Consider the following 22,709-nt stretch of genomic DNA (forward strand, 5'->3'; position numbering starts at 1 on the left):
TACTTGTAAGTTTAAAAATAACCACCTGGGTTTCTTGCCGGGAGTATTTTTAACTTCTGTCCATGTCCTGATGTAGTTCACGGTGAGGTCCTAATCAAACCTCATCTGAGCATGGCTGGGAGCATGGAGCAGGAAATGAGCAGATGGGGCAGGAATTGCTTAAGACAAGATGATCAAAAGAAATGTCCATCTAATAAGATGCTGATAAGAGCTGCAGGAGACAGGGGTAATAAAGGAATTAGAGTGCCATATGCTTGAAGTGTCCTAAATATCTGGTTTCACTCTTTTTGCTTAACATAATTACAGATTTCATTTAATTAAGACTTTTTTCTCTCATTGCTCAGCAAATGCTTGCTAATCTCAGAGCTCATTCCAGTTCTCCTTTGGCAGTGTCAAGGCACCAGTAGAGATAGCTAAGAATGGTGAGGTGTAGAAAAGGGCAAATGTAAATCCGAAATGAGAACATTTTGAAAATGGAGGTGCACCAATGCTTTTGGTGCAATAACTCACCTTCTGTTGCAGTGGACTGTGGATAAATGGAAAATAGGTATGATTCCAGTGTCACATTTGCAGCAATGGTTTATTTTAATTTGTATCATTGAAGTTTACACGTCTGTACATAACATCAGACATCTTCCCATTCATATAAAAACTGACATTCCTTGGTGGCGTCAATACTTTTTCATCTTTATTAATTATCCATGACATATCATTTGGAGCTTGAAAACACTGTTTCAAACACCACAAAACTTTTGGTCTTCTCTGAGCTGACTAAATAAAAAGCATCTGCAACAGAATTTCTGGCAGAAAATCCAGATAACAGTATTGTAAATGTCAATATGAAAATCATGTCACAAAAAATGCCATTCATGTAGTGTCAGATGTCTAACTTCAGATCAAATGGGACTGTTGACACTATTCCCTTCTTTTTGTTAATGTTATGTAAAGTATGTAGCTTCTGTTTATTAATTAGGCTTCTGTTTCTACATTTGATTGCATAAATCAGAATGAAAGGATTTTCACACTTGTCTGCGTGGAGAAATGAAACATTTGCTTTTCCCATCAGCCATTCTCACTATTTCTCTTGCTCTCTTTTAGTGGGATATTCACTGAGAGGTAAGTGTTGAAATGCTAGAATCCACCAACTTGAAAGGAATATTTTTACTGTGCACTAAAGACAGACAAGCAAAGTCTGAAGTGGAAAAGCTTTTAGCTGCTCTTCTGGTGTTTCTGTACACAAGCAAGATACTCATGCACATCATCTGGAGAACCAAGAATAAGAGGAACTCTCTGGTGGATGCCCTCAGGTTTTACATCCAGCACTGCCTCTGTCCCTGTAGTTGCTATCCCACCTGCCTGCTCGATGATGAAGGCCATTGGGTTGCACTCATAGAGAAGTCGGAGCTAGAAAGAAACAAAGAAAGAACATGTAACTCTTTGGTGGAGTAATTACATTACCAGAATTACCAGTGCATTACCAGAATGTGAGCTGTGAATTTGGCCAATTTTGTATGAAGTGCCTCTTGACGTAAGTAGCAATGTTTCTCTCTCATCAGTCCCTTCTTCTTCCCTTTGTTCATCTCCCTTCATAGTTTGTGTTTTGACTCCACACATCAACACCATGGTTTCCAAGCTGACAGACTCCTGTATCAGTGAATCATCACTGAAGCTGTGTTTTGTCAAAGATGTCAAAAGTAGCTGTTGAGCCCATAGACATGAGCAAAATACTGTAGCAAGCTAAGGTAATATTCCTGGGGACGGAAAGCCAAAGGCTCTACTAATGTATAGGCTTTATTTGTTATCTCAAAGAGTGGGGTAATCACATTGCGTTTGGTCAGGATATTTTAGAGCTTGAAACTTGATGCTCCCAGTTTCAAATTTCAGGTTTTGGTTGCAGTTCTTCAGAAATGTGAATAGATACTGTAGCTTGAATTCATTCAGATAGTAACTCTGTTTTCAAAGGTAACTAGAGTAATTTTATAAGTAAATTATCACGCTTAGTATGGAGATGGGTAAACCACAGTATTTGTTCACAACTTTAAAAATGTTACCTCTTTTGTGCTTGTGTGCCAGTTAAATGCAAACTTGTTTAGAATTTATGCCAAAATATTCTTTATATTTATTTATAATGTATTTATGTATTATGTATATATCTCATGTATTTATAAGAATATAAAGGACAACTAGTTATTTTTTAACAAACGTTGCCTCTAGTTTTAGCTGATTTTTTTGTTGTCAGAGTTTCTCCTGTACTGCACTGTTACTTGATATTATATTTAAAAGACTTTTCACATGTGCAAAAGACAATGGTTTCTGAAGAAAAGGAAATGTTACAGAATGCACTTGTAGAGAAAGGAAAAGAAATGGGTTGGATGTAGGACTTTGCTACCTATAGTTCCTTTATCACTGTCTTTGAAATAAAACAGCGACATACCAGAAACCTAAATAACACATACTACCATCATTCTTATCTTTAAAGCCCACTGAAATGCTGTTTTTGGTACAAGAACCCCATCTGCAAGTTAATGTGGGTCCAACAGTCTCCATTGTTCTCCTTACGCCAGCTTTTGAAAGAGTCAGAAAACAGAAGTAGTACCAATATGGAAACGTGTTTTTTGTTTCTTCATTGTGACTACATGTCTAAAGAAAAGTGGTTTTCCTTCAGGCAATAGTGTAATTGCTGTACTGTATATCTAAATCAAATTTGCCTGGACAGACATGCAGTTCTTTTCTGTTGTGTATTCTGTTGTTTTCCTGTTCTCCTCATTTCCTAGATCTCTAGGATCTGCTGCTCTTCTGGTAAATACACTTTCACAAAGATGCAACAAGTAGTCCTCAGTCACTAAAGAACTATGGACACCAGTATGCTCTGACACATGCATAAGAGATAGGGCAAATAGTTTTAAGAACACAAATTTCTGCACATGCCAACCAAAGATGTAAATGCAATCAAATATAAGGCTTTAACTCTGGTATTGACATGGGAGGAATGAAGTCTTGGAGTCAGAACTCTGTGACTAATCTATTACACATTGAACTACTCATTTTCTAAATATGAGCTGCAGGTTACTTGTGGTCCACAAGTCAGCTATCTACAGAGACTGCTCTTAAAATAACTTGTTTTAGAAATTTGATAATAAAGGCAGAAGAAAAGTTGAGGTTGACTACGGTATGTGGTCCAGCACATTTGTGAAGTCACTACATTGCATGTGGAGTCATTGCATTGCATTGCACTGCATTAAGACAGTGTGCTCTGTACAAGTATACAAATGGAATATATGCACAGAATATTTATCTAAATGCACACAAATCTGACCTTCCACTGACTGGTTTTTTGCTCAGTTAGTAGAAACCTGAGTTTTCAGTGCTAATTGTAGCAAGTTCAGCACCTTTGGAAACAGCAGGTGACAAGCCCAGCTATCTAGCACTGAACAAAACCCTGGAGAGCTCAGCATATCCCCTCTGGACTCTTAATTGCCAGCAAAAAGGGCAGAGGTTTCCCTCTGATCAACATTTTATTGGCTAGCTGTGGATAGGAATCTCAGTGGCTTCTATCATACTGAAATTATTTTCATTAGAAAAATGAGTAAAGCCTTTGATTTTAGTGAAAAATATTGATCAGTCTGTAATATAAAAACAGAAAGGAACATTTCTCGCCTAAGTTGACAACTGTCTAAACTTCTTTATTAAATTGAATTGCTGACCATCATGTCTGTTAACAATACTCTCTACATGTGGGAAATTATTATCTGTTTGTATATCTGATTATTTCTTTCCATCTCCGGGAAAACCAGAGGTATTAATTTGACCAAGATTACCAGAGAAGAAGTCAAATGATTTACCTTTCCTTTAGGACTCTTCTGATTGGCAGGATACATGAAGATCCCACCGTACATCAATGTACGGTGAACATCAGCTACCATGGAGCCCACGTACCTGGCACCATATGGGGAACTTCCATCCTGAAAAACATACAAATGAAGCATTATATCTACCAGGCTGGACAGCTAGTAGCACAGGAAAATGTTGTTTTGTTACAAAACAGGTATCAGAACAACTTAAATAATCTGTTGTTTATTGACACTGTAAAGGTGTAAACCAGTCTGAAGTTTAGACTTTTGTGAGACTTAGTGATGAGATTCTAAAATAAGTGTTTTGAAGTGCTCTATTCACAGTGTGAAAACTAGGTTGTCTGTAATTTGAGTGCACAACAACTTGGTATCAATTGCTATCCTGTGAAAATGCAAGTGATAAAAAAGAATGAAAGCTTCCTCATGTTATCAGAACAAGGTACCCATTTGACTTCTGATCTGTCACAGCTCCCTAAGCCAGGGTATGAGGATGAATATCACTTTTCACTACAAGTTTAGACTGTTCCCAGAGGACTCAGCCTTTTCCTTTTAACTTATTTTCAGGTTGTGAAGATGGTCACAGCATTCACTGTGGAGTTTAGATTAGGAGATAATAGGAATTTATTCATGAATGTAGTTTTCCTTGCTCTCAGAATAGAAATTGACATTACTGAAAGAAAGGTCATTTTAGTGAGCGCAATAAGGGAGAAATTCACACCAGTTTCAGGTTTGCTGACCATTAAAAAAAAACAAAAAACCCACCCACAAACAGATAAAAAATTCAGAAGAAAAGCAAGGTAACTTGCACAAATAAAAGCAATAAGCTCCACTGTAAGAAAAATAAAGCATCACCCTATGTTTGCAAAGAAGAAATACACAATACAGATGTAAAATGAATAAAAGCTTTTTGAAAGCTCATATGTCAGGCAGTACGATGGTCTTTTCATATCTCTCACACTGTCTTCAACAGAGTGGGGATGAAATTTTGGCCTCCCCTAGAAAATCAGTGTATATACATGTTGAAATTCTAGAAGTTTGAAATGACCTCTGTATGTTTTTTCTGTTTGAACCAGTTGTCTAATAAAAGATCTCAGTGCTTTCTACAACCAGTACTAGTTTTAGAGAAACATATAAAGTGAGAACTTGTTTAGCAGTGCCAGCTCCAAGAACCCAGATGTCACAAATTAGCCAGCAAAATCATGAGGTGACCAGGAGAGAAAAAAAGTCAAGTGAGAGGAAAAGCAGAAGTAAGAGGGGAAAATACAGATAAAGGAAAACATATTTTATTTTGCAATCACTTTATCCAATTGTTCTGTGCAGCTGCAAAGTTTTTATACTCACTGTCTTTTAAAATGGGAACAGATTCTCATGAATTTATACAATATAATGCAATACAACACTAGGAACTCGAGGTCTGAGTGTCAGCATGAGAGACTTAGATGTTGCAGCTGGTAGTAAAACAGGAATAGAGAACAGCCTAAGTCATAATCCTTGTTCAGCTGTTCTTGCGCTACTTTCCACACTTCTTTCTTGTATAAGCAATAAAAAAAGGGTATACACAGGTAAGACACAGCTTGGAGCTTTATATTACGTTTTGCTTAAGCCTGAGTCCTGGTCATACTATTTCAGGTACAATTGAACAATGATTTCAAGTATTCAATCTTGAAATTTCCATGGCCTATACTCAAACAATCACATCTTCTAACAGTAGCTTCTCTGGCTCATAGTACTTTGCACTTGTGACTTTGCAGATATAAAAATCTGAGGCCAGACAAAAACATCTTTAGAGGTGACTTCAAGAGACCAAATGTAGTTTTGGAAAATACATTGTTCATGGAAATACATTATAATAGTTTAAACTTCTCCCTAAATAATAATAATAATAATAATAATAAAACCAACAACAACAAAGGAAGAGTGCAAAGTTTCAAGAAAAGTTTGTTAAACCTCACAAAAAGTTATAGGATACTGATCACAAGCAGGCCATGCTTTGAACTGCTTTTATGTCATTATCAGATAGGGAATTTTCAGCCCACAAGCATACAACTTAATAAGCATGAGCTGCACAACTGAGCCACTCTGTGTACAAAGCATCAGACACGTTTGGGATGTGCTAGATCTCCTGTTCATATGTAGATCACTTCCATAATTTATATGGACAATGTAAAGTGAGGCTAATAGGAGTCCACTGAGCATTTGTTTTGCTTACCCTGACAGAAATTCTTCTTCTAGAAACACAGAGCTGAGACTGTACTCAGAAAAGTACAGAAGAGAAATCACTCCATTCTGGTACAGTAATTACTTGAACTGCAGACTAAAACAAAATTTTCACTTCCCTTAGCATCCAGCTACCTGCTTAGGAGGAGTAAACAATCCTTTTAGTTACTAGGTATGCTACTTCTTGCTTCTCCAGTTTGGTCAATCATATATTTTTCCTACAAATGAGAAGGTAAATAGGTGTTGCGCAATTGTTGGCCCATTGTCCAGGCTTTCCTCTCTAACAAAATAACAGCAAGAACGCTAGGGAAGCTCAACTAAAGATCTGAATAGTGCCAAGCAGCGTTTGCCCAGTGGGAACTTTGCAATGTTATAGCTGATGTTAATGAAAGAGTTGGAGAACCTTGATGTTCCCTTCACCTGCATTTGTGGCATTTAAGGAACCTTGTTATTGCTCTTGGTTTCATCCTTTGCATTACTTTTTTTGCTTAAACCAGGGAAAAAATGTGGCTCATAACAGACAGATATTGTGATTTTTTCTCTTCACAATGTGATGGAAGACATTTTCTCACTTTTTTATTCTACAGATATCTGAAAACTACATTCCTCTGCAGTAGCAGCTCAAGACAATGTTTTTCTTGCATAACTATCACAACTAGGAGAGTGGACTGGCAGAAATCTTTTCTAGACTGCAGCAGCAATGGACTGCATGCTTCCCTCTACATACATTTATGGTGACAAAAACATGATGCTCTTCTTAGCTTTTTTAAATCTCTTGCACACCGCTGGACTGGCTGGCAGAAGAATATCTCCTGTATTTTATGGTAAGTTTTTGATGGCTTTGCTAAGATGAGTCCTTAACCAAGGAGTCTCCATGGCATGACTCTCTGTCAACATCTGCAATAAGACTCATTCAACCTCACATGGTTCCAGGAAGGGATGGAGAACCTCTCCCATGAAGAAAGGCTGTGAATGATGGGGTTGTTTAGCCTGGAGGTTTAGATTAGTTACAAAGAAAAAATTATTTCATATGAGAGTGGTGAGACACTGACACAAGCTGCCCAGAGAAACAGCGGATGCCCTGTCCCTAGAGGTGTTCAAGGTCAGGTTGGATGGGGCCCTGAGCAGCCTGATGTCACAGTGGTATCCCTAACCATGACAGGGGGTAGGAATTGGTCCAACCTAAGCCATTCTATGATTCTAAGCTAAGATAAAGATGAGTGGCATAACAGTCAGACACTCAGTGTCGACTAGGTGCTATGGTCCTAGAACCATTACTGGATGAAAAGATGGAATGAAATCTGTGCAAAAACATTTTTTTTTAGCACAGTGGTGCCCAATATACAGTGCAGAGGGAAAATAGAATGGATCAAAGGGAGAAAAAGTATAAGAAAGTTAATAAGGGCTGATATTGTTGCTTCGCCTCTTGGTTTATAATGGCCAGAAGGCCATAGAGTGAGAGTGGTCCTCCTCGTTGAGATATCTCTCAAGCCCCACACAATGGGAGACAGTCAGTCCTCCCTAAAGTCACAGACCTTTATGCACTGTATGTCCAGCATATACTCCCCACTGCCCTTCTGCATGCTGAAGAAAGAGAGACCCACATCAAATCTGTGCAGTACTCCAGTTGGGTTATATGCTGAGGGTGCAGTACCAATGTAGCTGTAGCTGAGTTGTAGCAGGAACTTGTAGAATTACTTGTGCATTGCGGCCCATAACATCAGTGCATTGACCCCTCTCAGGCAGCCAGAATTGTGGCTTGGAGTCAGGACCTGAACTTCAGGACTTCAATAGACATGGAGAGAGAGAGAACTCAATGAGTTCTTTGTCTCAGCCTTCACTGTCATTCAAGCTTCCCACACCTCTCATGACCCTGAACCTCTCAGTGAAGGTTAGGGGAGAAAAATCCCTTCCAATGTACTAGCAGTGCAAGTCTAAGACTGCCTCAAGAGAATGAATATGCACAAGTCTATGAGACTGGACAACATACATCCCAACGTCCTGAAGGAGTTGGTAAATGTGGTTGCCAAGCCACTTTCCATCATATTTGAAAAGTCCTGGCTGTCAGATGAAGCCCCCAGTGGCTGGAAAAAGGGAAATATCACTCCTACTTTTATGAAAGAGAGAAAGGAAAACCAGGGGAACTATGGGCCAATGAGCCTCATGGCTGTGCCTAGGAAGACTGTGGAACAGATCCTCTAGGAAGAGATGTTAAGACACATGTAAAATGAAAAGGTGACCCAAGACAGCTAGCACACCTGAAGTGGTAGCAGTGGGCTAAAGAATGATAACTGATGTTGTTCATCTGGACTTACGCAAGGCCTTTGATGTGGTCCTATACTGAATTGTTATCTCTAAATTGAAGAAATAAGGATTTGGAGTCTGGACTATTCAGTGGATTAGTTTTGTTTGTGGTTAATTCAGTGTCCACGTGGAGGCTGGTGATGAGTGGTGTCCTCCAAACATCCATCTTGGGACCCGTATTTAGTATCTTTATCTACTACATAAATTATCAAATTCATTCAGTGAGTGCACTCTCAGCTTGTTTGCTGATGACACCAAGCTGAGTAGTGCAGTTGGCAGAGAAAGGGATGCCATTCAAAGGACAAGCTTCCAAAGTGGGCCCACATGGATTTAAGGAGGTTCAACAAGGCCAAGTGCAAGGTGTTGCACTTTGGTCAGGGTGGTCCCAGGTATGCATATAGACTGTGAGAAAAACTCAATGAGAGCAGCCCCAATGAGAAGGACTTGGGAGTTCTGGAGGACAAAAAGCTAGGCATGAACCAGCACTGTGCACTTGCAGCCTGGAAGACCAACATATTCTGGGCTGCATCAGAGGAGGGGTGGTCAGCAGGGAAAGGGAGGAGGATTGTTTCCTTTGGCTCTTTCCCTCATGAGACCCCCCCTCCCAGCACAAGAAAGATGTGGTGTGTTGGAACAGGTTCAGAGGACAACCACAAACAAAATCAAAAGGTTGGAGCACCTCTCCTATGAAGAAAGTTTGAAGGAGTTGGGCTTGTTTGTTTAGCTTGGAGAAGTCCCCAGGGGGACATCACTGCAACCTTCCAGTACTTCAGGGGAGCAAGAATGCACTGACTTTTTACAAGGTAGATGGGACAAGAGGAGACAGCTTTACAATAGAAGGAGAGACATTTAGAGATTAGACATTAGGAGGAAATTCCTTATATTGGGGTTGATGAGGCCCTGGCAGAGGCTGCCCAGTGAAGTTGTGGCTGACCTATCCCTTGGGGTGTTAAAGGCCAGGTGTGATGGGGCTCTGGGGATGCTGATCTAGTGGTTGACGACCTTGCCCATTGGAGGGAGTTGGAACAAGATAGGCTTGAAGATCCCTTCCAACTCAAGTCATTCTATGATACTATGGTTCTGTGATTCTGTGATACTTTAAATCTATTATTCTGTGATTCTGTGATTCTATGATTATTGGCATTGATTATTTAATGTGGGTTTTTTTGTTTTTTTTAAACACTGGACTGGTTTATAAAAACACAAACAAATAAATCCATTGTCAGTGCATTAGAATGAACACATATCTCAGCACAGTGTGAGCAGAATGACTACAGATAGCTTTCTCTTTCCCAGCTTGGCCAGTTTTTAGGAAGTATGAAAATCTGGGCTTCCACTGGGCTTCCACTCCTCTCCTAACTTTGAAACTTTCACATTTCAAAACAATCTCAAGGAATATATATATAAGACGGTGTGATTTCCTCTGTAGTGACAATCTGAGTAACATGGGAAAGAGACTTAGGTAAGAGATCAGCATTGCTGCTATCTTCAATGCAGTATATCTAGATTTTCAGCTCAGCAGGAGCTTCTCAGAATACTGTGTTGAAATCTTCCTGGTATGGCACTCCGCAGCTTTCTAATGGATACACTTTTTACATAAGCTCTTTTCAAGAATTCTTGACAAGTAATAGCTTAAAAAGTAATAATCCAGGGAGCTTTTCTAACAGGAAAGCATTAAAATCATCTTCCTAGACAAATTCAATTCTGAGTGATGACACTTCACCGTATTTTGTTATGACTTACTCACATAGCTATGTTTTCCAGATAGCTTTCCAATTTCCCCACTGAGAGACTGTACTGTGTCCTCCCTAGAACATAGAGAGCTGCATATTCTCATGATAACACTCATCAGGTAAGGGATGTTCTCAGCTTTCTCTCTCTGAATGATACAGTATAATCTTCTTAACAATAGAGGACGGTGAAATTGTGTCTTAACCTTTCCCCTACTTTTTTCCAACCTGTGAGTATTTTCATGGTCTTTATGACACATATAGACAGTGTAAGAGTTATGCCACATTTTCCAAATGCAAGAAAATGAAGGCGATCCCACCTAAATCCCTGGTAGCCCCTTTTGTGAGTTGAATCTAAATCCATTATGCACCGCTGCATAAATGACTGAGCTGCATATTCAGCTATGATAGAAAACAAGGGTATGGCCACATTTCCCTTGCATGTTTTCTGAGCTGTTTTTTTTTTTTGCTCTTGTTTTTTAAATGATTTTTCATTTACAGCATAGTTTCCTCCATGCAGTAGTGAACAAGCTATGAGTTTCTTTATTAAAGAGTAAGTTACAAAAGAAGTCAGGGTACTAGAAGCCAACAGAGCAGATACATACCCAAAACGGGACCAAATGTTTACAAGGGGCTGAATTCAGAGATGTCTTCAAATCCCTTCCCATTACTCTGGACTGTATGCAAGGCAGTACTAACCAGCAAACAGTATATTGGATACAGTGCTAATATGTTCTTACCTCAGGGAATTTCTTCTTTTTTAAATATTCCGTCATTGCAGGATCAAAATACTTTGCATAACCTTCATTGAGACTGTAAATCTTCCCTTTCTTCTTGATTTTAACATCTCTATCAACCAGAATAAATTCTCCGAGACCCTACAGAATAACAGGGAAGATCAATTATGAGCAAGCAGCAGAATGCTTTGTTGCTTCCCTTGGCAGTTCTCACAGTAGCAGCAGCAGACATACCAGCACAGCTTGGCCCTTTCAGCACCAGTCTTGTGTAAAACTTCACAGTATTCAAACAGAGCACAGACTCTGTTTAAAGTTAATGAAAACCTGTTTCATCGGTAGTATAAGCAAAAAGCAGTTTGCCTTTAATAACTAGCTTAGTTAGCAACACCAGTCAACCCTGAAAACATATAGAATGTTTGTGTCACAGATCACAAGGTTACAAATGAATAAATTATATTCTCCTTTGCTTTTTGAGTTCCACTTGACTGTCTTGTGTAAATATCTTAAAGTTCCTTCCAGAATGCCAGTTCCTTCCACATGCTGCTTTCTGCAGTTGGAGCACAGCCTCCACCTTCACACTATCCGATCTGTTCATATCCTGTTCTTCCTGTTTGTATATAGCTTCTTTATAAAGATTAAGATTTGTTTGTAATGCACCATTTTATTAAAAACAACTTCTACATTATTGCCTAAATCTAAAGCCAGTTTTTCAAACAAGAAGCCTCCTCCATTCCTCCAGCAACATTTGTAGGGCTGAGCAGCAATGAGCAGCACAAGTCTGCTTGAGTGGTTGCAGTTCAGCTTTTGCAAATTGCTGGGTATGCAGCCTGGAGGACTTAATCATAAAGCTACTTTGCACTCAGGAATTCAGGCATCACTCCACCTAACCTCTATCAACAAGCGTTCCCTGCCCCAGATAAAACACTGAACATCTTGAGGTTCTATAGCAGACAAGAAGCAAAACCAAGAAAACATCAGGAATCCTTCAAGTTGAGCAAAAATACTGTTTAAAGTGAGTCTTTTGCAGTGTTTCTCTGTGCAAACCAGCAGTCTGATTTGAATGAACAAGGACTCAAATGCCGTTTGACTTAAAATCTAACTCACAGAGCAAAGAAATCAAGCAGAGGCAGTGCAACAAACATACTCATGAATTATTCAGCATGAGTAAGATGGCAGAATGACGCTCCAGGATGAAGGTGACAAGAGAACAGCATAGATTACCTAGGTTTCAGACACAACGAGGAACAAAAGCGAGCAGACTCAACCATGGGAAGCTCTAAAAGACAATGTGGCAATGTTATTAACATCAGGACTGTACCGGATCCAGCATGAAGCAGTCCACTCCTTGCCCAGTAGAGAGGGCAACCAGCGTAGCACTGCCATACAGGGCATAGCCTGCAGCAACAATTTTGCGCCCAGGCTGCAAAGCGTCTTTTTCAGAGGGCTCGTCATCTGTCTCCTAAAGACAAATTACCGTTGGACTGGAGGTTAAATTACTGTAAGAAACAATAAAAACAACACTGAAATAATAGCTTGGGATAGATTACTTATTTGTGTCTTACCCTTTGAAGGAATCAAAATAGAGACTGTTCTCACTAGTTTAAGGTAAGTTCACCACAAGTAAATGTGCGTGCTTGGGCAGGGCGAGGTGAATTTGTCATTTCATGCATATAATTCAATCCGTATGATATCTGCCACAAAACTGATACCTGAGCAATGCAGCCTAGTATATTAACTCAAGATCATCATAAATCTGAGACAGAACAAAACTACTAATTTTCTATAAATTTAAACATAAGCAATCATACTGATTTCAGTCTAAAGGAGTAACTGTGAGATGAGTGTGATAACTAATACTGCACACACTGCACTGCATAGAAATTGCTTCCATTAAGGCAGAGTAAAAGGACAGATGTTACAAGGCAGTGAAGCCGAGATTATGCCTTTGTCTCTGTTGATGAAGAGACAGGTAACTGAAGTGACAGTATAACTGCTCATAATATATAGCAGGAAAAACATCTTTACATAGTAATGTGTGTGCAAATGTAGGTTTGCATATGTAATTGCACAGAACTTTCACATGGCATTTTACTTCAGGCTTTTAATCTGTCATCAGTTTCTATCTCTCATGTTGCCATTTGGTACTAAGTTATTACTGAAGAAGAACATGCCAAGCAGACCAGGCGCAAAAAAATTCTAGCCAGCTCCACACGGTGTGCCTCAGGAACAGTTTAGCGGAGATTGGCTGGCCCCAGCCTGCTCTTCCTGACTACAACATGGGTTAAGAATGGTTGATACTGATGCTTCCTAAAGAGTTTGTCATTTGTGGTGGAGTTACTGTGGAAGTTTGATACTGGTTAACTGGGAATTAAAATGAGAATCTGCTCAGACCCTTTATTATTGAGGAGCTGATTTAGCGTTTTATCATTTCAAATTCATACAGTTTCTCAGTGTTTGCATGGGCTTGATTAGATTGAGTAGCAGCTAAATAGAAATAGCAGGCCTAGCCAAAAAGATCTTGTTAAAATATAAAAACCACTGGAGAATGTCTTGTGCAGAAAATCAAATATTTGATAAATATCAAGTTAATTATTTAAAAAATCACGAATGTCTACCAGAGTTATTTCCAAAGAAAAACAACCTCCCACACCAACAAAAAGAAACATTTTCTGCTCTGATAAGAAACTCTCAGAGTTTCCACCAGGTCCCAGCAAGGTTGGGGTAACCTTGGAATCCTGTTCACCATAGAATACCACATCTATAGGAAAGCAGACATATGTGACATCAGAAGTACATCTTTCAAAATATCTGAGGACAGTGATTTATCTCCAGAATGTTTTTATTTTCAACTGAAAGACTTTGGTTGAAAGAATTTGTTACTTTATTTTACTGATCTTGTACCTACATTTTGCTTACAATTATTTTTAATACTATGTCATCAAATCTTCTCTGAAAAAAAAACCAACTAGTTGCGAGTTAGATCCTCATGAAATACAATATGTAAAAATACACCTAGTATGAAGTCCTTTAGAATTATTTTGTGCAAAACTACTTATTCAGAAAGTTACACACGTGATGAAGTTTAAAAGTCTGTCTGTATGTATCAGAGATGGGAATATTGACTGTTTACTATTTAACTAGCTGTTAATTGTTTGCCAAACAGTTCTTTTTAAGAACCAACTATTATACCCTTCGCAGCATCTTCTCTTTCAAAACTGTATCACCCTTGCACATACACCTCAACATTAATGGCACTGGTTGCTGACAATAGATGGATTGTTTGAACATTATGTGCAGAATTAAACATACATTTACACAACCAGTTGCAAACATACTACGCTTCTTATTGTCTTTTTTTGTATGCTTTCCTCATTTAAAGAAATATAATTCTATGTAAATAGGTCAAAGATTTTTGTTTTATAGAACATGGTGTATAAACAGCTTCTGGAAGGAAGGAAAAAAGTTCAGTCTCAAACAAACAGTTTGCAGAGCTTGTTGGAATGTAAAAAAGCTATGATCAGCTGGTATTTCTCTGTTAGCACTGCAGGAGCTTTGTCCTACCAAGTGCCATGCACTGTGAAACAAACTGGAGATTTACGCTCACTCTGATAGCTGATGAATGTTTTCACTTCTTTCTGGTGCACAGACAGTCTTCCTTTTTGCTGTGTTTTGAGTATGAGATGGAGGTAATGAAATTTCTTTATGTCTTTATGCAAATGACTGAAATAGACATTGTCTGTTATTAAAAGCTTTTACACAGTCATTTCAGCTCCTTGTTGTCATGAAGCAGATGAAAGATAGTGCCTGGCTATACAGGTACCCACAGATGATATCTGAATCTGAATTTTTTTTACATGTAAGATTTGCAGAAACACATGAGTTGACATCAGTAGCACAGGGAGCAGGTTTGGGAAGCCATGGCTTGCAGATCTCTATTTGTATCCTTTGCTTAATGAATATACATTTGCTCTGAATCTTTACACCTTCCCCATGAGGGACAACATGAAGTAGCAGGCAGTAAGGAAGCAAGGAAGAAATTGTCCTCATGAAATGGAGAAGGGGAAGAAAAGCCGTCTGATGCACTGGGCATTGTTACAAATTAAAATCAAAATTCGACAAAGAAATAGAGCTTCATAGTCTGTATGCTGACAGTGAATTGAGAATTGTATAGTTAGTTCAGTAGCATGAAAAAAATACAGAAGGAATCCAGCGAAAAGTACTTTCTTACCACCACATCCTGACACTCCACCAGCTAAGAACACCTCAGAGCCAGCAAATGACTGCCAAGGTCTTACCTCTCACCTGGCTTATTCTGTGTGAACCTGTCAGCTCCACTATTCTGACTTTTCTCATCATTTTAACAATGACATGCCTGATTCAGAATGTAAAATCCAAATGGAAAATGAAATAAATCTAAGATGGAATTTATTTCCTGGTTGTTTTTCTCTAAGAAACAAATGCAGTGCTCTTCTGGAAGGAGGTGGTAGTTCCTGAGGCTGCTTAAATGGGTAATCATTTTCAGATTTGAAATGTATTGCCAAGTCTGATCTTTATAGAAAAGTGTTGATAATCCTCAAGCTAATATTTCAGTTCTATTATCCTCAAGCTAATAAGTCAGGAATGTGTGCCTTTGGAAATGGAGTTAAGGTTTTAATGTGGGACTATCAGCAGTGCTGAGAACTGCAAAGCACTAAATATCAAAGGTGCTAAGGGTCATCCACTTGAATTAGAATTATTCTAGCTTTTCCAAAACAGCCTTCATGTGCTTTAAACAGATTGAGATAAACTTACAGTTTCTTTATTAAATGATTCTCTTTCCATGGGATAAACATTTCTACAGTAATAATTAATAAAACTCTTATTATTATTTACTTATTTTAAAAATTAAATAGTCCTGAAGTTAATAATGTTGCTGTAGAATTGTCTAACTTGAGAGAAAGGCACATTAATTACCATCTACTTCGGAAACAGCAGTCTTCCACCCAAGTGGAAGTCCATGGATGCAGTGTTGTTTCTAACATTTTCTAACAAAATAAGTTTTTCCTGCTACAAAAGAACTATGCTTCATCACAGAAGCAGTATTTTCATATGGATATGAATAATTTATACCAAACAGCTAAATTTTTTTCTTCTAAAGTTCTAAACTGTATCCACCCACATTGAAGGAAAAAAAAAAGGAATATAGGTATTTACAACAAATGGATTAATACATAACAAAATAATGGCAAATACAGAAAGATCAGAAAATGAATAGAAAACCTTAGTATTTGGGAAGGACTCAAGTTCTTTAGGAAACGTTTCTGTTCTGCCACAGAAGTCTAGGGAAGGTTGGGCAACTCACAGTTCTAATGTGTCTCAACAGGTGAGCTAAAGCTTACAGAGAAGTCCAGTCTGTATTTCAACCTGCCATGCTGCATGAATCACATGAAGCATTTGCTTTTATATTTTTGCAAAGCAACCTAAACACGTTTCTAAACAGAAAGCTAATGTTTAGTGTTTGTGAAACAGTGCCTTCCATAGCTACTTAATGTAGCCTACATTAATGTAGGAAAGCACTGCAGTGTTTTTAGGTCTTTACAGGAATACATGGAAAGACTGAGGGTCCTTCTGCATGCCATCAGGACATGTGGCACGGATTTCCAAGCTCTTTCCTGCAGAAAGGGGCATGTCAGAAGTACTAGAGGTAATCCCTCAAGCCATACATTGTTTCAGAATCTGTGGCGTATGCTGGCACCTGACCACGGATATCATGGCAAGTCATATGCCAGCATTTTGCATGTGCCATGACCCTGCTCAGGCTTTATCAGGACTATTTGATTTATCAGCAGATGTGTGCTCAGTGGCAATGATGGCTTTGCCCACCAAAATGTAAAAGAAAAGGCTGTCTGAAAAATGATGAGTTAAGAGATGAGAGATGATTTTAAAAGCACATCTTTATACTTTTGAAGTATCGTGTCTGAGCCTGCAAACATTTCTTTGCAGTCATGAGAACTGTAAATATTTCTTCAAAATAATGGTAGCTGAGGGTCTCCTGTTGTCATATGACTGTGAGCTCAGATTTTAAGCAAAACACCAACTGCTGGGAGATTAGCAGTCAAGTCATAAGACTTGGTATGACTGTAGCTATTAGTATATATTAATTGGGTATACAGTTGCTGCTCTGTGCAACTCTGTGGAAGGGGAGCTGTTGGCCAGGCCCTGTCATCTTAGGTGACAGCTTCCTCTGGACTCCAATGCTAGCATCTGCATAAACACCCATCTGCAACCAGCATGGAAATGTGCACCAGGAGGCCACTGCAGCACTAGCAGTGATTGGGCATAGGCAGAGCCTCAACCCTCACTGGTCAGAATCCGGTATGACAAACACCAACCAGTAGACTTGAGAGGGCCTTCAGCCCTTCTGCCATGAGGTGAGCTACCCCACTGCGTGATGATGGGAGGGTCTTATTTAGGTGCCTGTCTGTGTGGAAAAGTGCTGTTACTCAGAAAAGTCTGAGAGTCCCCTTCCAGGGAATTCAGAAAGCTCTTCATCATGGGTGAACCTCATGTTCTACCCCTTCTGCTCTTTGCAAGGCTCTAGTGAGCCCAAAGACACATAAAGGATCAAGGATGGAAACTGATACACATCGATACATCCAAGCCATTTTGCTTTCCTCAAGAAAACTCTGCCACTTGTGTTTTGTTTGTTCTCTTACCTTTTTGTAGATAGCGAATATTGTTCCTATGGGTGCCAAGCAGTCTATATTGGATGAGCCATCCAGAGGGTCAAAGCATACCACATATTTACCCTGAAATAGAAAGGGCAAGGGAAGCATTAAATATTGTGCTGTCCAGTTGTCTCGCACTGCTATTTCCCTTCAGTTGGTGACTCCCACATCCATGTTTGCATGCAGCTCTCCAGACATACAAGACCCAGCGGAGAGGGTTGGCCCATGGACTCAGCTGGCCTCCTCTGCCAGGGATATGGGAGAGAGCACACTGCCGCTCACACAGCACAGTCCGCTGGCAGAAAGAGCAGTCCTCTGTATCCAGGTCATGTGAGAAGTCTGAAAGCAGAGGAGACAAGCCATTCTGGAAGCCAGCATCTTGCTTGAGTAGATGTGCTTTGATCTGTTACGTTCGGAACCAAAAGACTTGTTGATAACATGTGGCTTGAGGACAGAAGAAAAAGGCCATGAAGAAGGGTGTCAGTTACATCAGCGTGAGCAGCAATAGGATCCCTCCTGGGGGAGCCCTGAGAAGCGGTCACGTGTTTCCTCCAGCCCTGTAATGCAAAACGCAGCCATGACGGTTTCGGCTTTCCCACTCACTTTATCTCGCATAAATATTAATGTAATCCAAAGCTGTAACACCAGCGCCCAGGGAATGTAATATACACACGGGAGTTGGGTATGTTAGCAACTGTGAAATAATTTCCGCCTCCTCCAAGCTCTAATAACAATTTTTCCCTCCGCAGAGCGTTCAGCTGCCGAAATCGCGCCGTCCGCCCGAGGTGCTGACACAAAGCAGCAGCGCCGCAGACGCTCTCAGCTCTCGGCGAAGGGGCGGCCCGGCCCTCTCCCGAAGCACGAGTGCCCCCTGCCGCCGCCCGGCTCCCGCAGCACCCACCCGCTTCTCCTTAGGGGTGATGAGGGCGTCCTTGTTCTCCTCCGTCACCAGCACGCAGGTGCTGTAGGAGGATTGCAGCATGTTGATCACCAAGGAGTTGGACAAGACGTCCAGCTTCTTCACCTCGTCCCCGGTCACGTTCACGGTGCCTGCTATGCCAAACCTGGGGAGAAGGGAAAACGTCTGAAGGGGATTTTTAGAGAATCAACAGGTAAGGGTAGCTCTGTCCTCTCGTCTTCCCTCAAACCTTTGGATTCAGACCATCAAGGTGCAGTGGGAGGTGGTTACTGCTGCTAGCAGCAGTATGTCTGAACAAAGGAAAGACGATGGCATCGTTTTTGAGGCATTACTGGTGTCCCTTTGCTCCCCCTCTGGATGCTCTCGAAGCTAGGAGCAGAGCCCACAGCTGCTGGCAGGTGTCAGGTTTGCCCGGAGCCCCCGGAGGGGCCAGCAGCAGCTCTGAGGGCAGAGAAGGGACATTCACCATTGGTCACACCTGCTGCTTACGCAGCTGCATAGGGCTCCCGAGAGTCCTCCACCCCTAAGTCTCCATCCAGCCCCAAAAACGGAAGCTTCAGGGAGAGCTCCAGACCATTCTAAGCCATGTCTCTAGATCTAGTCAGTTTATTCTCCCCTAATGCATAAAGAAGCATTTGTTGACTAGATTAGGCTACCATTCTATATCCTAATTTTATCAGTATACTGAGTATGCGGAATATAGTAATACATATGTATGTCTGAAATTTATATCTATGTCTGAAACAAAAAGAACTCTTAACCTGATGTGCTGAATCAGGACAGCTCAGAAATATAGAAGGAAATCCAGATGGCATTTTTATTCACCACGAAAAGAAAAAGGAGGGGGATTGAATAAGGTCAGCATCGAGCATTAGCTGCTGGGAACAAGTTTTTTCCCTCATTAAAAGCCAAAAGCTGCTTGAGTTTTCCAGAAGTATTGAGCGTTGCAGGTATTACCATTTTGGAATTAGAAAGGAATGTGATTTTCAGGGCATGCTAAGCATCCGATCTCCAATTACCATGTTTCCAGGCAGGTTCCCAAACCAAGTTTATAGATTTGTAAAGTCCTTCAGCTTTGAAAGGCAAATCTATTAAAAACTCATGCTGAGATATCTGACTGACATCAAAGAAGTCACTTCACATTCTCCTGTTTGGAGAAGCAAGAAAAAATAAGAGCACTCTAGCTGCATTTTTCTCTAATGTTAAGATCCTAGGTCTTGCTTATGGGAAGAAGGCACAGATGCTTATGGGAAGACAGTCACTGTGGTTGAAAGTTTGCAACAGAAATTTCCAAAATTTCATGGCTATTTGCTGCTATTCGAATGATATATGTTATTCATCCATTTGTTTGGATATTTTAAATATTTCTTTGTCATTACTTGAAAGCTTCTGTTAATAGAAAAAAACATTAGCTTATTGATATAACGGATGTTTGCCTTCTAAAGGCATATTCCTGTAGCACTGTCTGTGCCCTGTGTGCAAGGGGACTATTCTACCTCTAGTCTATTGAACAGTGGTTTTCTCCACTTAGAAGCTGTATGTTGAAAGACAGAAATTAGGTAGAAGCAATACTTCCTCTAAGTCAGAACAGCTCAGATTCACCTAATAGAGGCAAAGTATAGTTTACCGTTTAAATAGCAGAGGAGCCTGAGGCTGCTGCTGACTTTCAGTGTACCTTGTGTCCTCTCTAAAAATTACAGTCCACACCTGTAAGGTGACTGTGGCGGTAATGAGACGCTGAATTTTTGGTTGACAGAGATCACTGAGGACTCAGCAGAAGTATAAAGACCCCAGAGTGCTATATGCTGTGGTGTTACCACTGGGGGGAAAAAAAAAGGGATAAATTACAAACATTGTTTTTCTTACACAGCTGTCTTCCATGTCTTCTTTATGCATGCATGAATACATCCACATACAGGGATGTATACAAATATATATTTCACTGCATAAACAACAATTGCATATTTTAAATACAGAATTTTATTAGGACTTTCCAGATCCCTGAGCTGCTTCTGAGAGATCACTAATAAAAGGCTCACACTGAGGACATTCTTAACTGGCTGTGTGAAGAACAGCTCAATTCATTGCACGTTTCGATAAGCAAATCATCATTTGATTTCCTAAATGACTACATGCCAAATTATTCCATTTGTTTTTCATATAGGACTTTCTAGGACTCCCTACCTATAACCCTGGTACTACTCAAGGAAGAAAGGGAACGTACCCATGTGTGACATCTGTCTCACAGAGCTGTTGTTTTAGAGCTTTACTTACACTGCGGTCAGGCGGAACACTGTTGTCTCAACACAGAAGAAGCCCTGGCTGGCACTGCTCAGCACTGTGCTTGGCTGCCAGCGGAAGCAGTGCAGTGTGGTGTTCTGCACATTCACAATAAACTTAGAAATACATCAGCGCCAACATTTACAAGGTATAATGAAGAGAACAGCAAGATCCTGACCCATACTGCAGAAGGGCAGCCAGTCTAAGTGTTTATCTTGCACTTGACATTAAAATGCTCCAAAAAAAGGGATCTCCTGCTTACCAGTCCTAGCAACCCATGCCCTGACCTCCTTCATGCAATCGCTTGGACTACACTGCCCTCTTCCCAGCCTCGCGGTGCAAGCAGCTGCCTCTCCACCTCCTCCTCCTTCCCATACACCTAAGTAGGACTCACATGTGGGCAAGGCCTGCCTTTCTGACTGCGGAGGAAATGGCCTTTATGGCAGTCAGCATGGAGTTGAGCAGCTGTGTCAGCTCCCCGGTGGCTCCCTTGACTCGTCGTCCCTTCTCCATGACAAACCGTGTGAGAGTCAGCATGTCTGTTTCAAAAGGGGCTTTGTCCGACATTTTTGCTGGATATCAGTGCTCCTGTCTTCTTGGCTGGACTGGGTGCTTTCTAGCCGCGTTGAGATACCCAGCAGCAGTCTATTTTGAGGGGAAGCTACTGGCTGTGCTGCCAGTCTTATTCAAATGTTTCTGAGACCATGTGATGGGGTCCCAGAATAGCTGCGCCTGGGCTGGCTCCATGCTTCTTCAGACAGCCACTGCTCTGCTGCCCTCTGCACACCCACCTTCCTGGCACACAGCTCTCACAACACAAGCATGTGGTACATTGGCTGCTCTTGGCAAAGGCTCTCACTAGCCTTGTGGCTGAACACAGTCCTCCTGCAGCAATAGGCTCAGAGTTGCAAAGCAAGACAAGCCCTGCACAATTTGCAGAGTCCTAGCAGCAGAGGGGTGACAACTGGAAGCCCTCTCATCACCTTGTCCCCTGTCTGGCCATCCCTTCCCAGCCCTCCACAAGGCTGGTAGAAGGGCATGGCACTTCCCAAGGCAAAATACTGCTCTGCGTCTGAAGCCAGAAGGCCATTTAACCACCTAGCATAGACATTTGGAAGTTAATCTAAATTACATGGAAAAATGGTTCAGCCAGGTCTAAGCCTTGGGTACTCCAAGAGGTTTTGCGTGATGAACCACAGAATGAAAGCATCTAAACATGCATCTATTAAAGGTGCTTTTTATTGCAGTTGCAGTACCATTTTAATGATTTAATTCTCAGTCTACGCTGCTTCTAATATTATACAGTTTACATAAATGAAAAACACTGAGTGAGTTATGGCTTGATGCTTCCTAAGTAATCATCCCTTCATTGATCAACTGATTGAAATGAATGATACTTATCTGATTTTATCTTGTCTGTTATAGTTACGTGGTTCTGTGATTCTATGCAAATGTAGATATGTCTCACTTTGCAGTTACGCTGCAGATAATTCTGCCATCATTTTCTTGTAAGCAACAAACCTGGAATACATGGCACTAACATGAAGACAGGTAGAAGTGCAGTGAGTTAGGCACATGCTGTCATCTGGAACACTGGAATTACAGCTCTGAATTGCAGTTCTGTTCTCTCACTTAGAGGAGGTAATCAGAACTATCACATGTTGCAGTCTTTATTTTAACTTATTGGTAGCAGTCTCTTATTTTTAAGACGAAGATCTGGAAAGCCTACAACAAAATTAGAAAATCTGAAGGTAAAGCAGAAAGTTTCAATGAGATTAATTTTTATCAGTGGTTGAAACCAAATTACTGGGCTAGAATCATACTAGGAAAGAAGAAATTTAATTTATCAACAGAAGTTGTATTTTGCCTTTTTTTTTGTCTGTAGGAGCTGCATTTGTAGGCCAAGAGTTCTGACATCCCTTTGCATTTCTTTTTTACACTTCAATATTTCTCACTATTTTCCT

The 22,709-nt window shown here is 40.4% G+C and overlaps 1 protein-coding gene across 2 annotated transcripts; it reads right to left on the bottom strand.

Moving 5' to 3' along the window:
* Positions 1-561: 561 nt before the first annotated feature.
* Positions 562-21,431, bottom strand: LOC100546836 (fructose-1,6-bisphosphatase isozyme 2). 2 transcript variants are annotated; one of them, XM_010725821.3, is made up of 7 exons: positions 21,140-21,426; positions 18,448-18,610; positions 17,535-17,627; positions 12,158-12,298; positions 10,843-10,980; positions 3,843-3,962; positions 562-1,404 (listed from the first exon to the last, which is right to left on the bottom strand). In XM_010725821.3, the coding sequence occupies exons 1-7, from the start codon at positions 21,310-21,312 to the stop codon at positions 1,210-1,212; spliced, it is 1,023 nt and encodes a 340-aa protein (XP_010724123.1). In that variant the 5' UTR covers positions 21,313-21,426; the 3' UTR covers positions 562-1,209. The 2 variants fall into 2 exon arrangements, with proteins under 2 accessions (XP_010724123.1, XP_010724124.1); XM_010725822.3 differs by lacking the exon at positions 12,158-12,298 and having other exon boundaries at positions 21,140-21,431.
* Between the last annotated feature and the right edge of the window lie 1,278 nt (positions 21,432-22,709).

The sequence above is a fragment of the Meleagris gallopavo genome, chromosome Z, assembly GCF_000146605.3.
Source record: "Meleagris gallopavo isolate NT-WF06-2002-E0010 breed Aviagen turkey brand Nicholas breeding stock chromosome Z, Turkey_5.1, whole genome shotgun sequence".
NCBI classification, from domain to species: Eukaryota; Metazoa; Chordata; class Aves; order Galliformes; family Phasianidae; genus Meleagris; species Meleagris gallopavo.

Bases quoted from the DNA above. Each gene is read 5' to 3' on its own strand.
- LOC100546836 (XM_010725821.3), bottom strand. From the start codon at position 21,312: ATGTCGGACAAAGCCCCTTTTGAAACAGACATGCTGACTCTCACACGG. The intron at 18,611-21,139 runs GTGAGTCCTACT...CCTTCTCCCCAG, and splicing joins AAGGCAGGCCTTGCCCACAT to GTTTGGCATAGCAGGCACCG. The intron at 12,299-17,534 runs GTAAGAGAACAA...ATTTGTCTTTAG, and splicing joins TATTCGCTATCTACAAAAAG to GAGACAGATGACGAGCCCTC.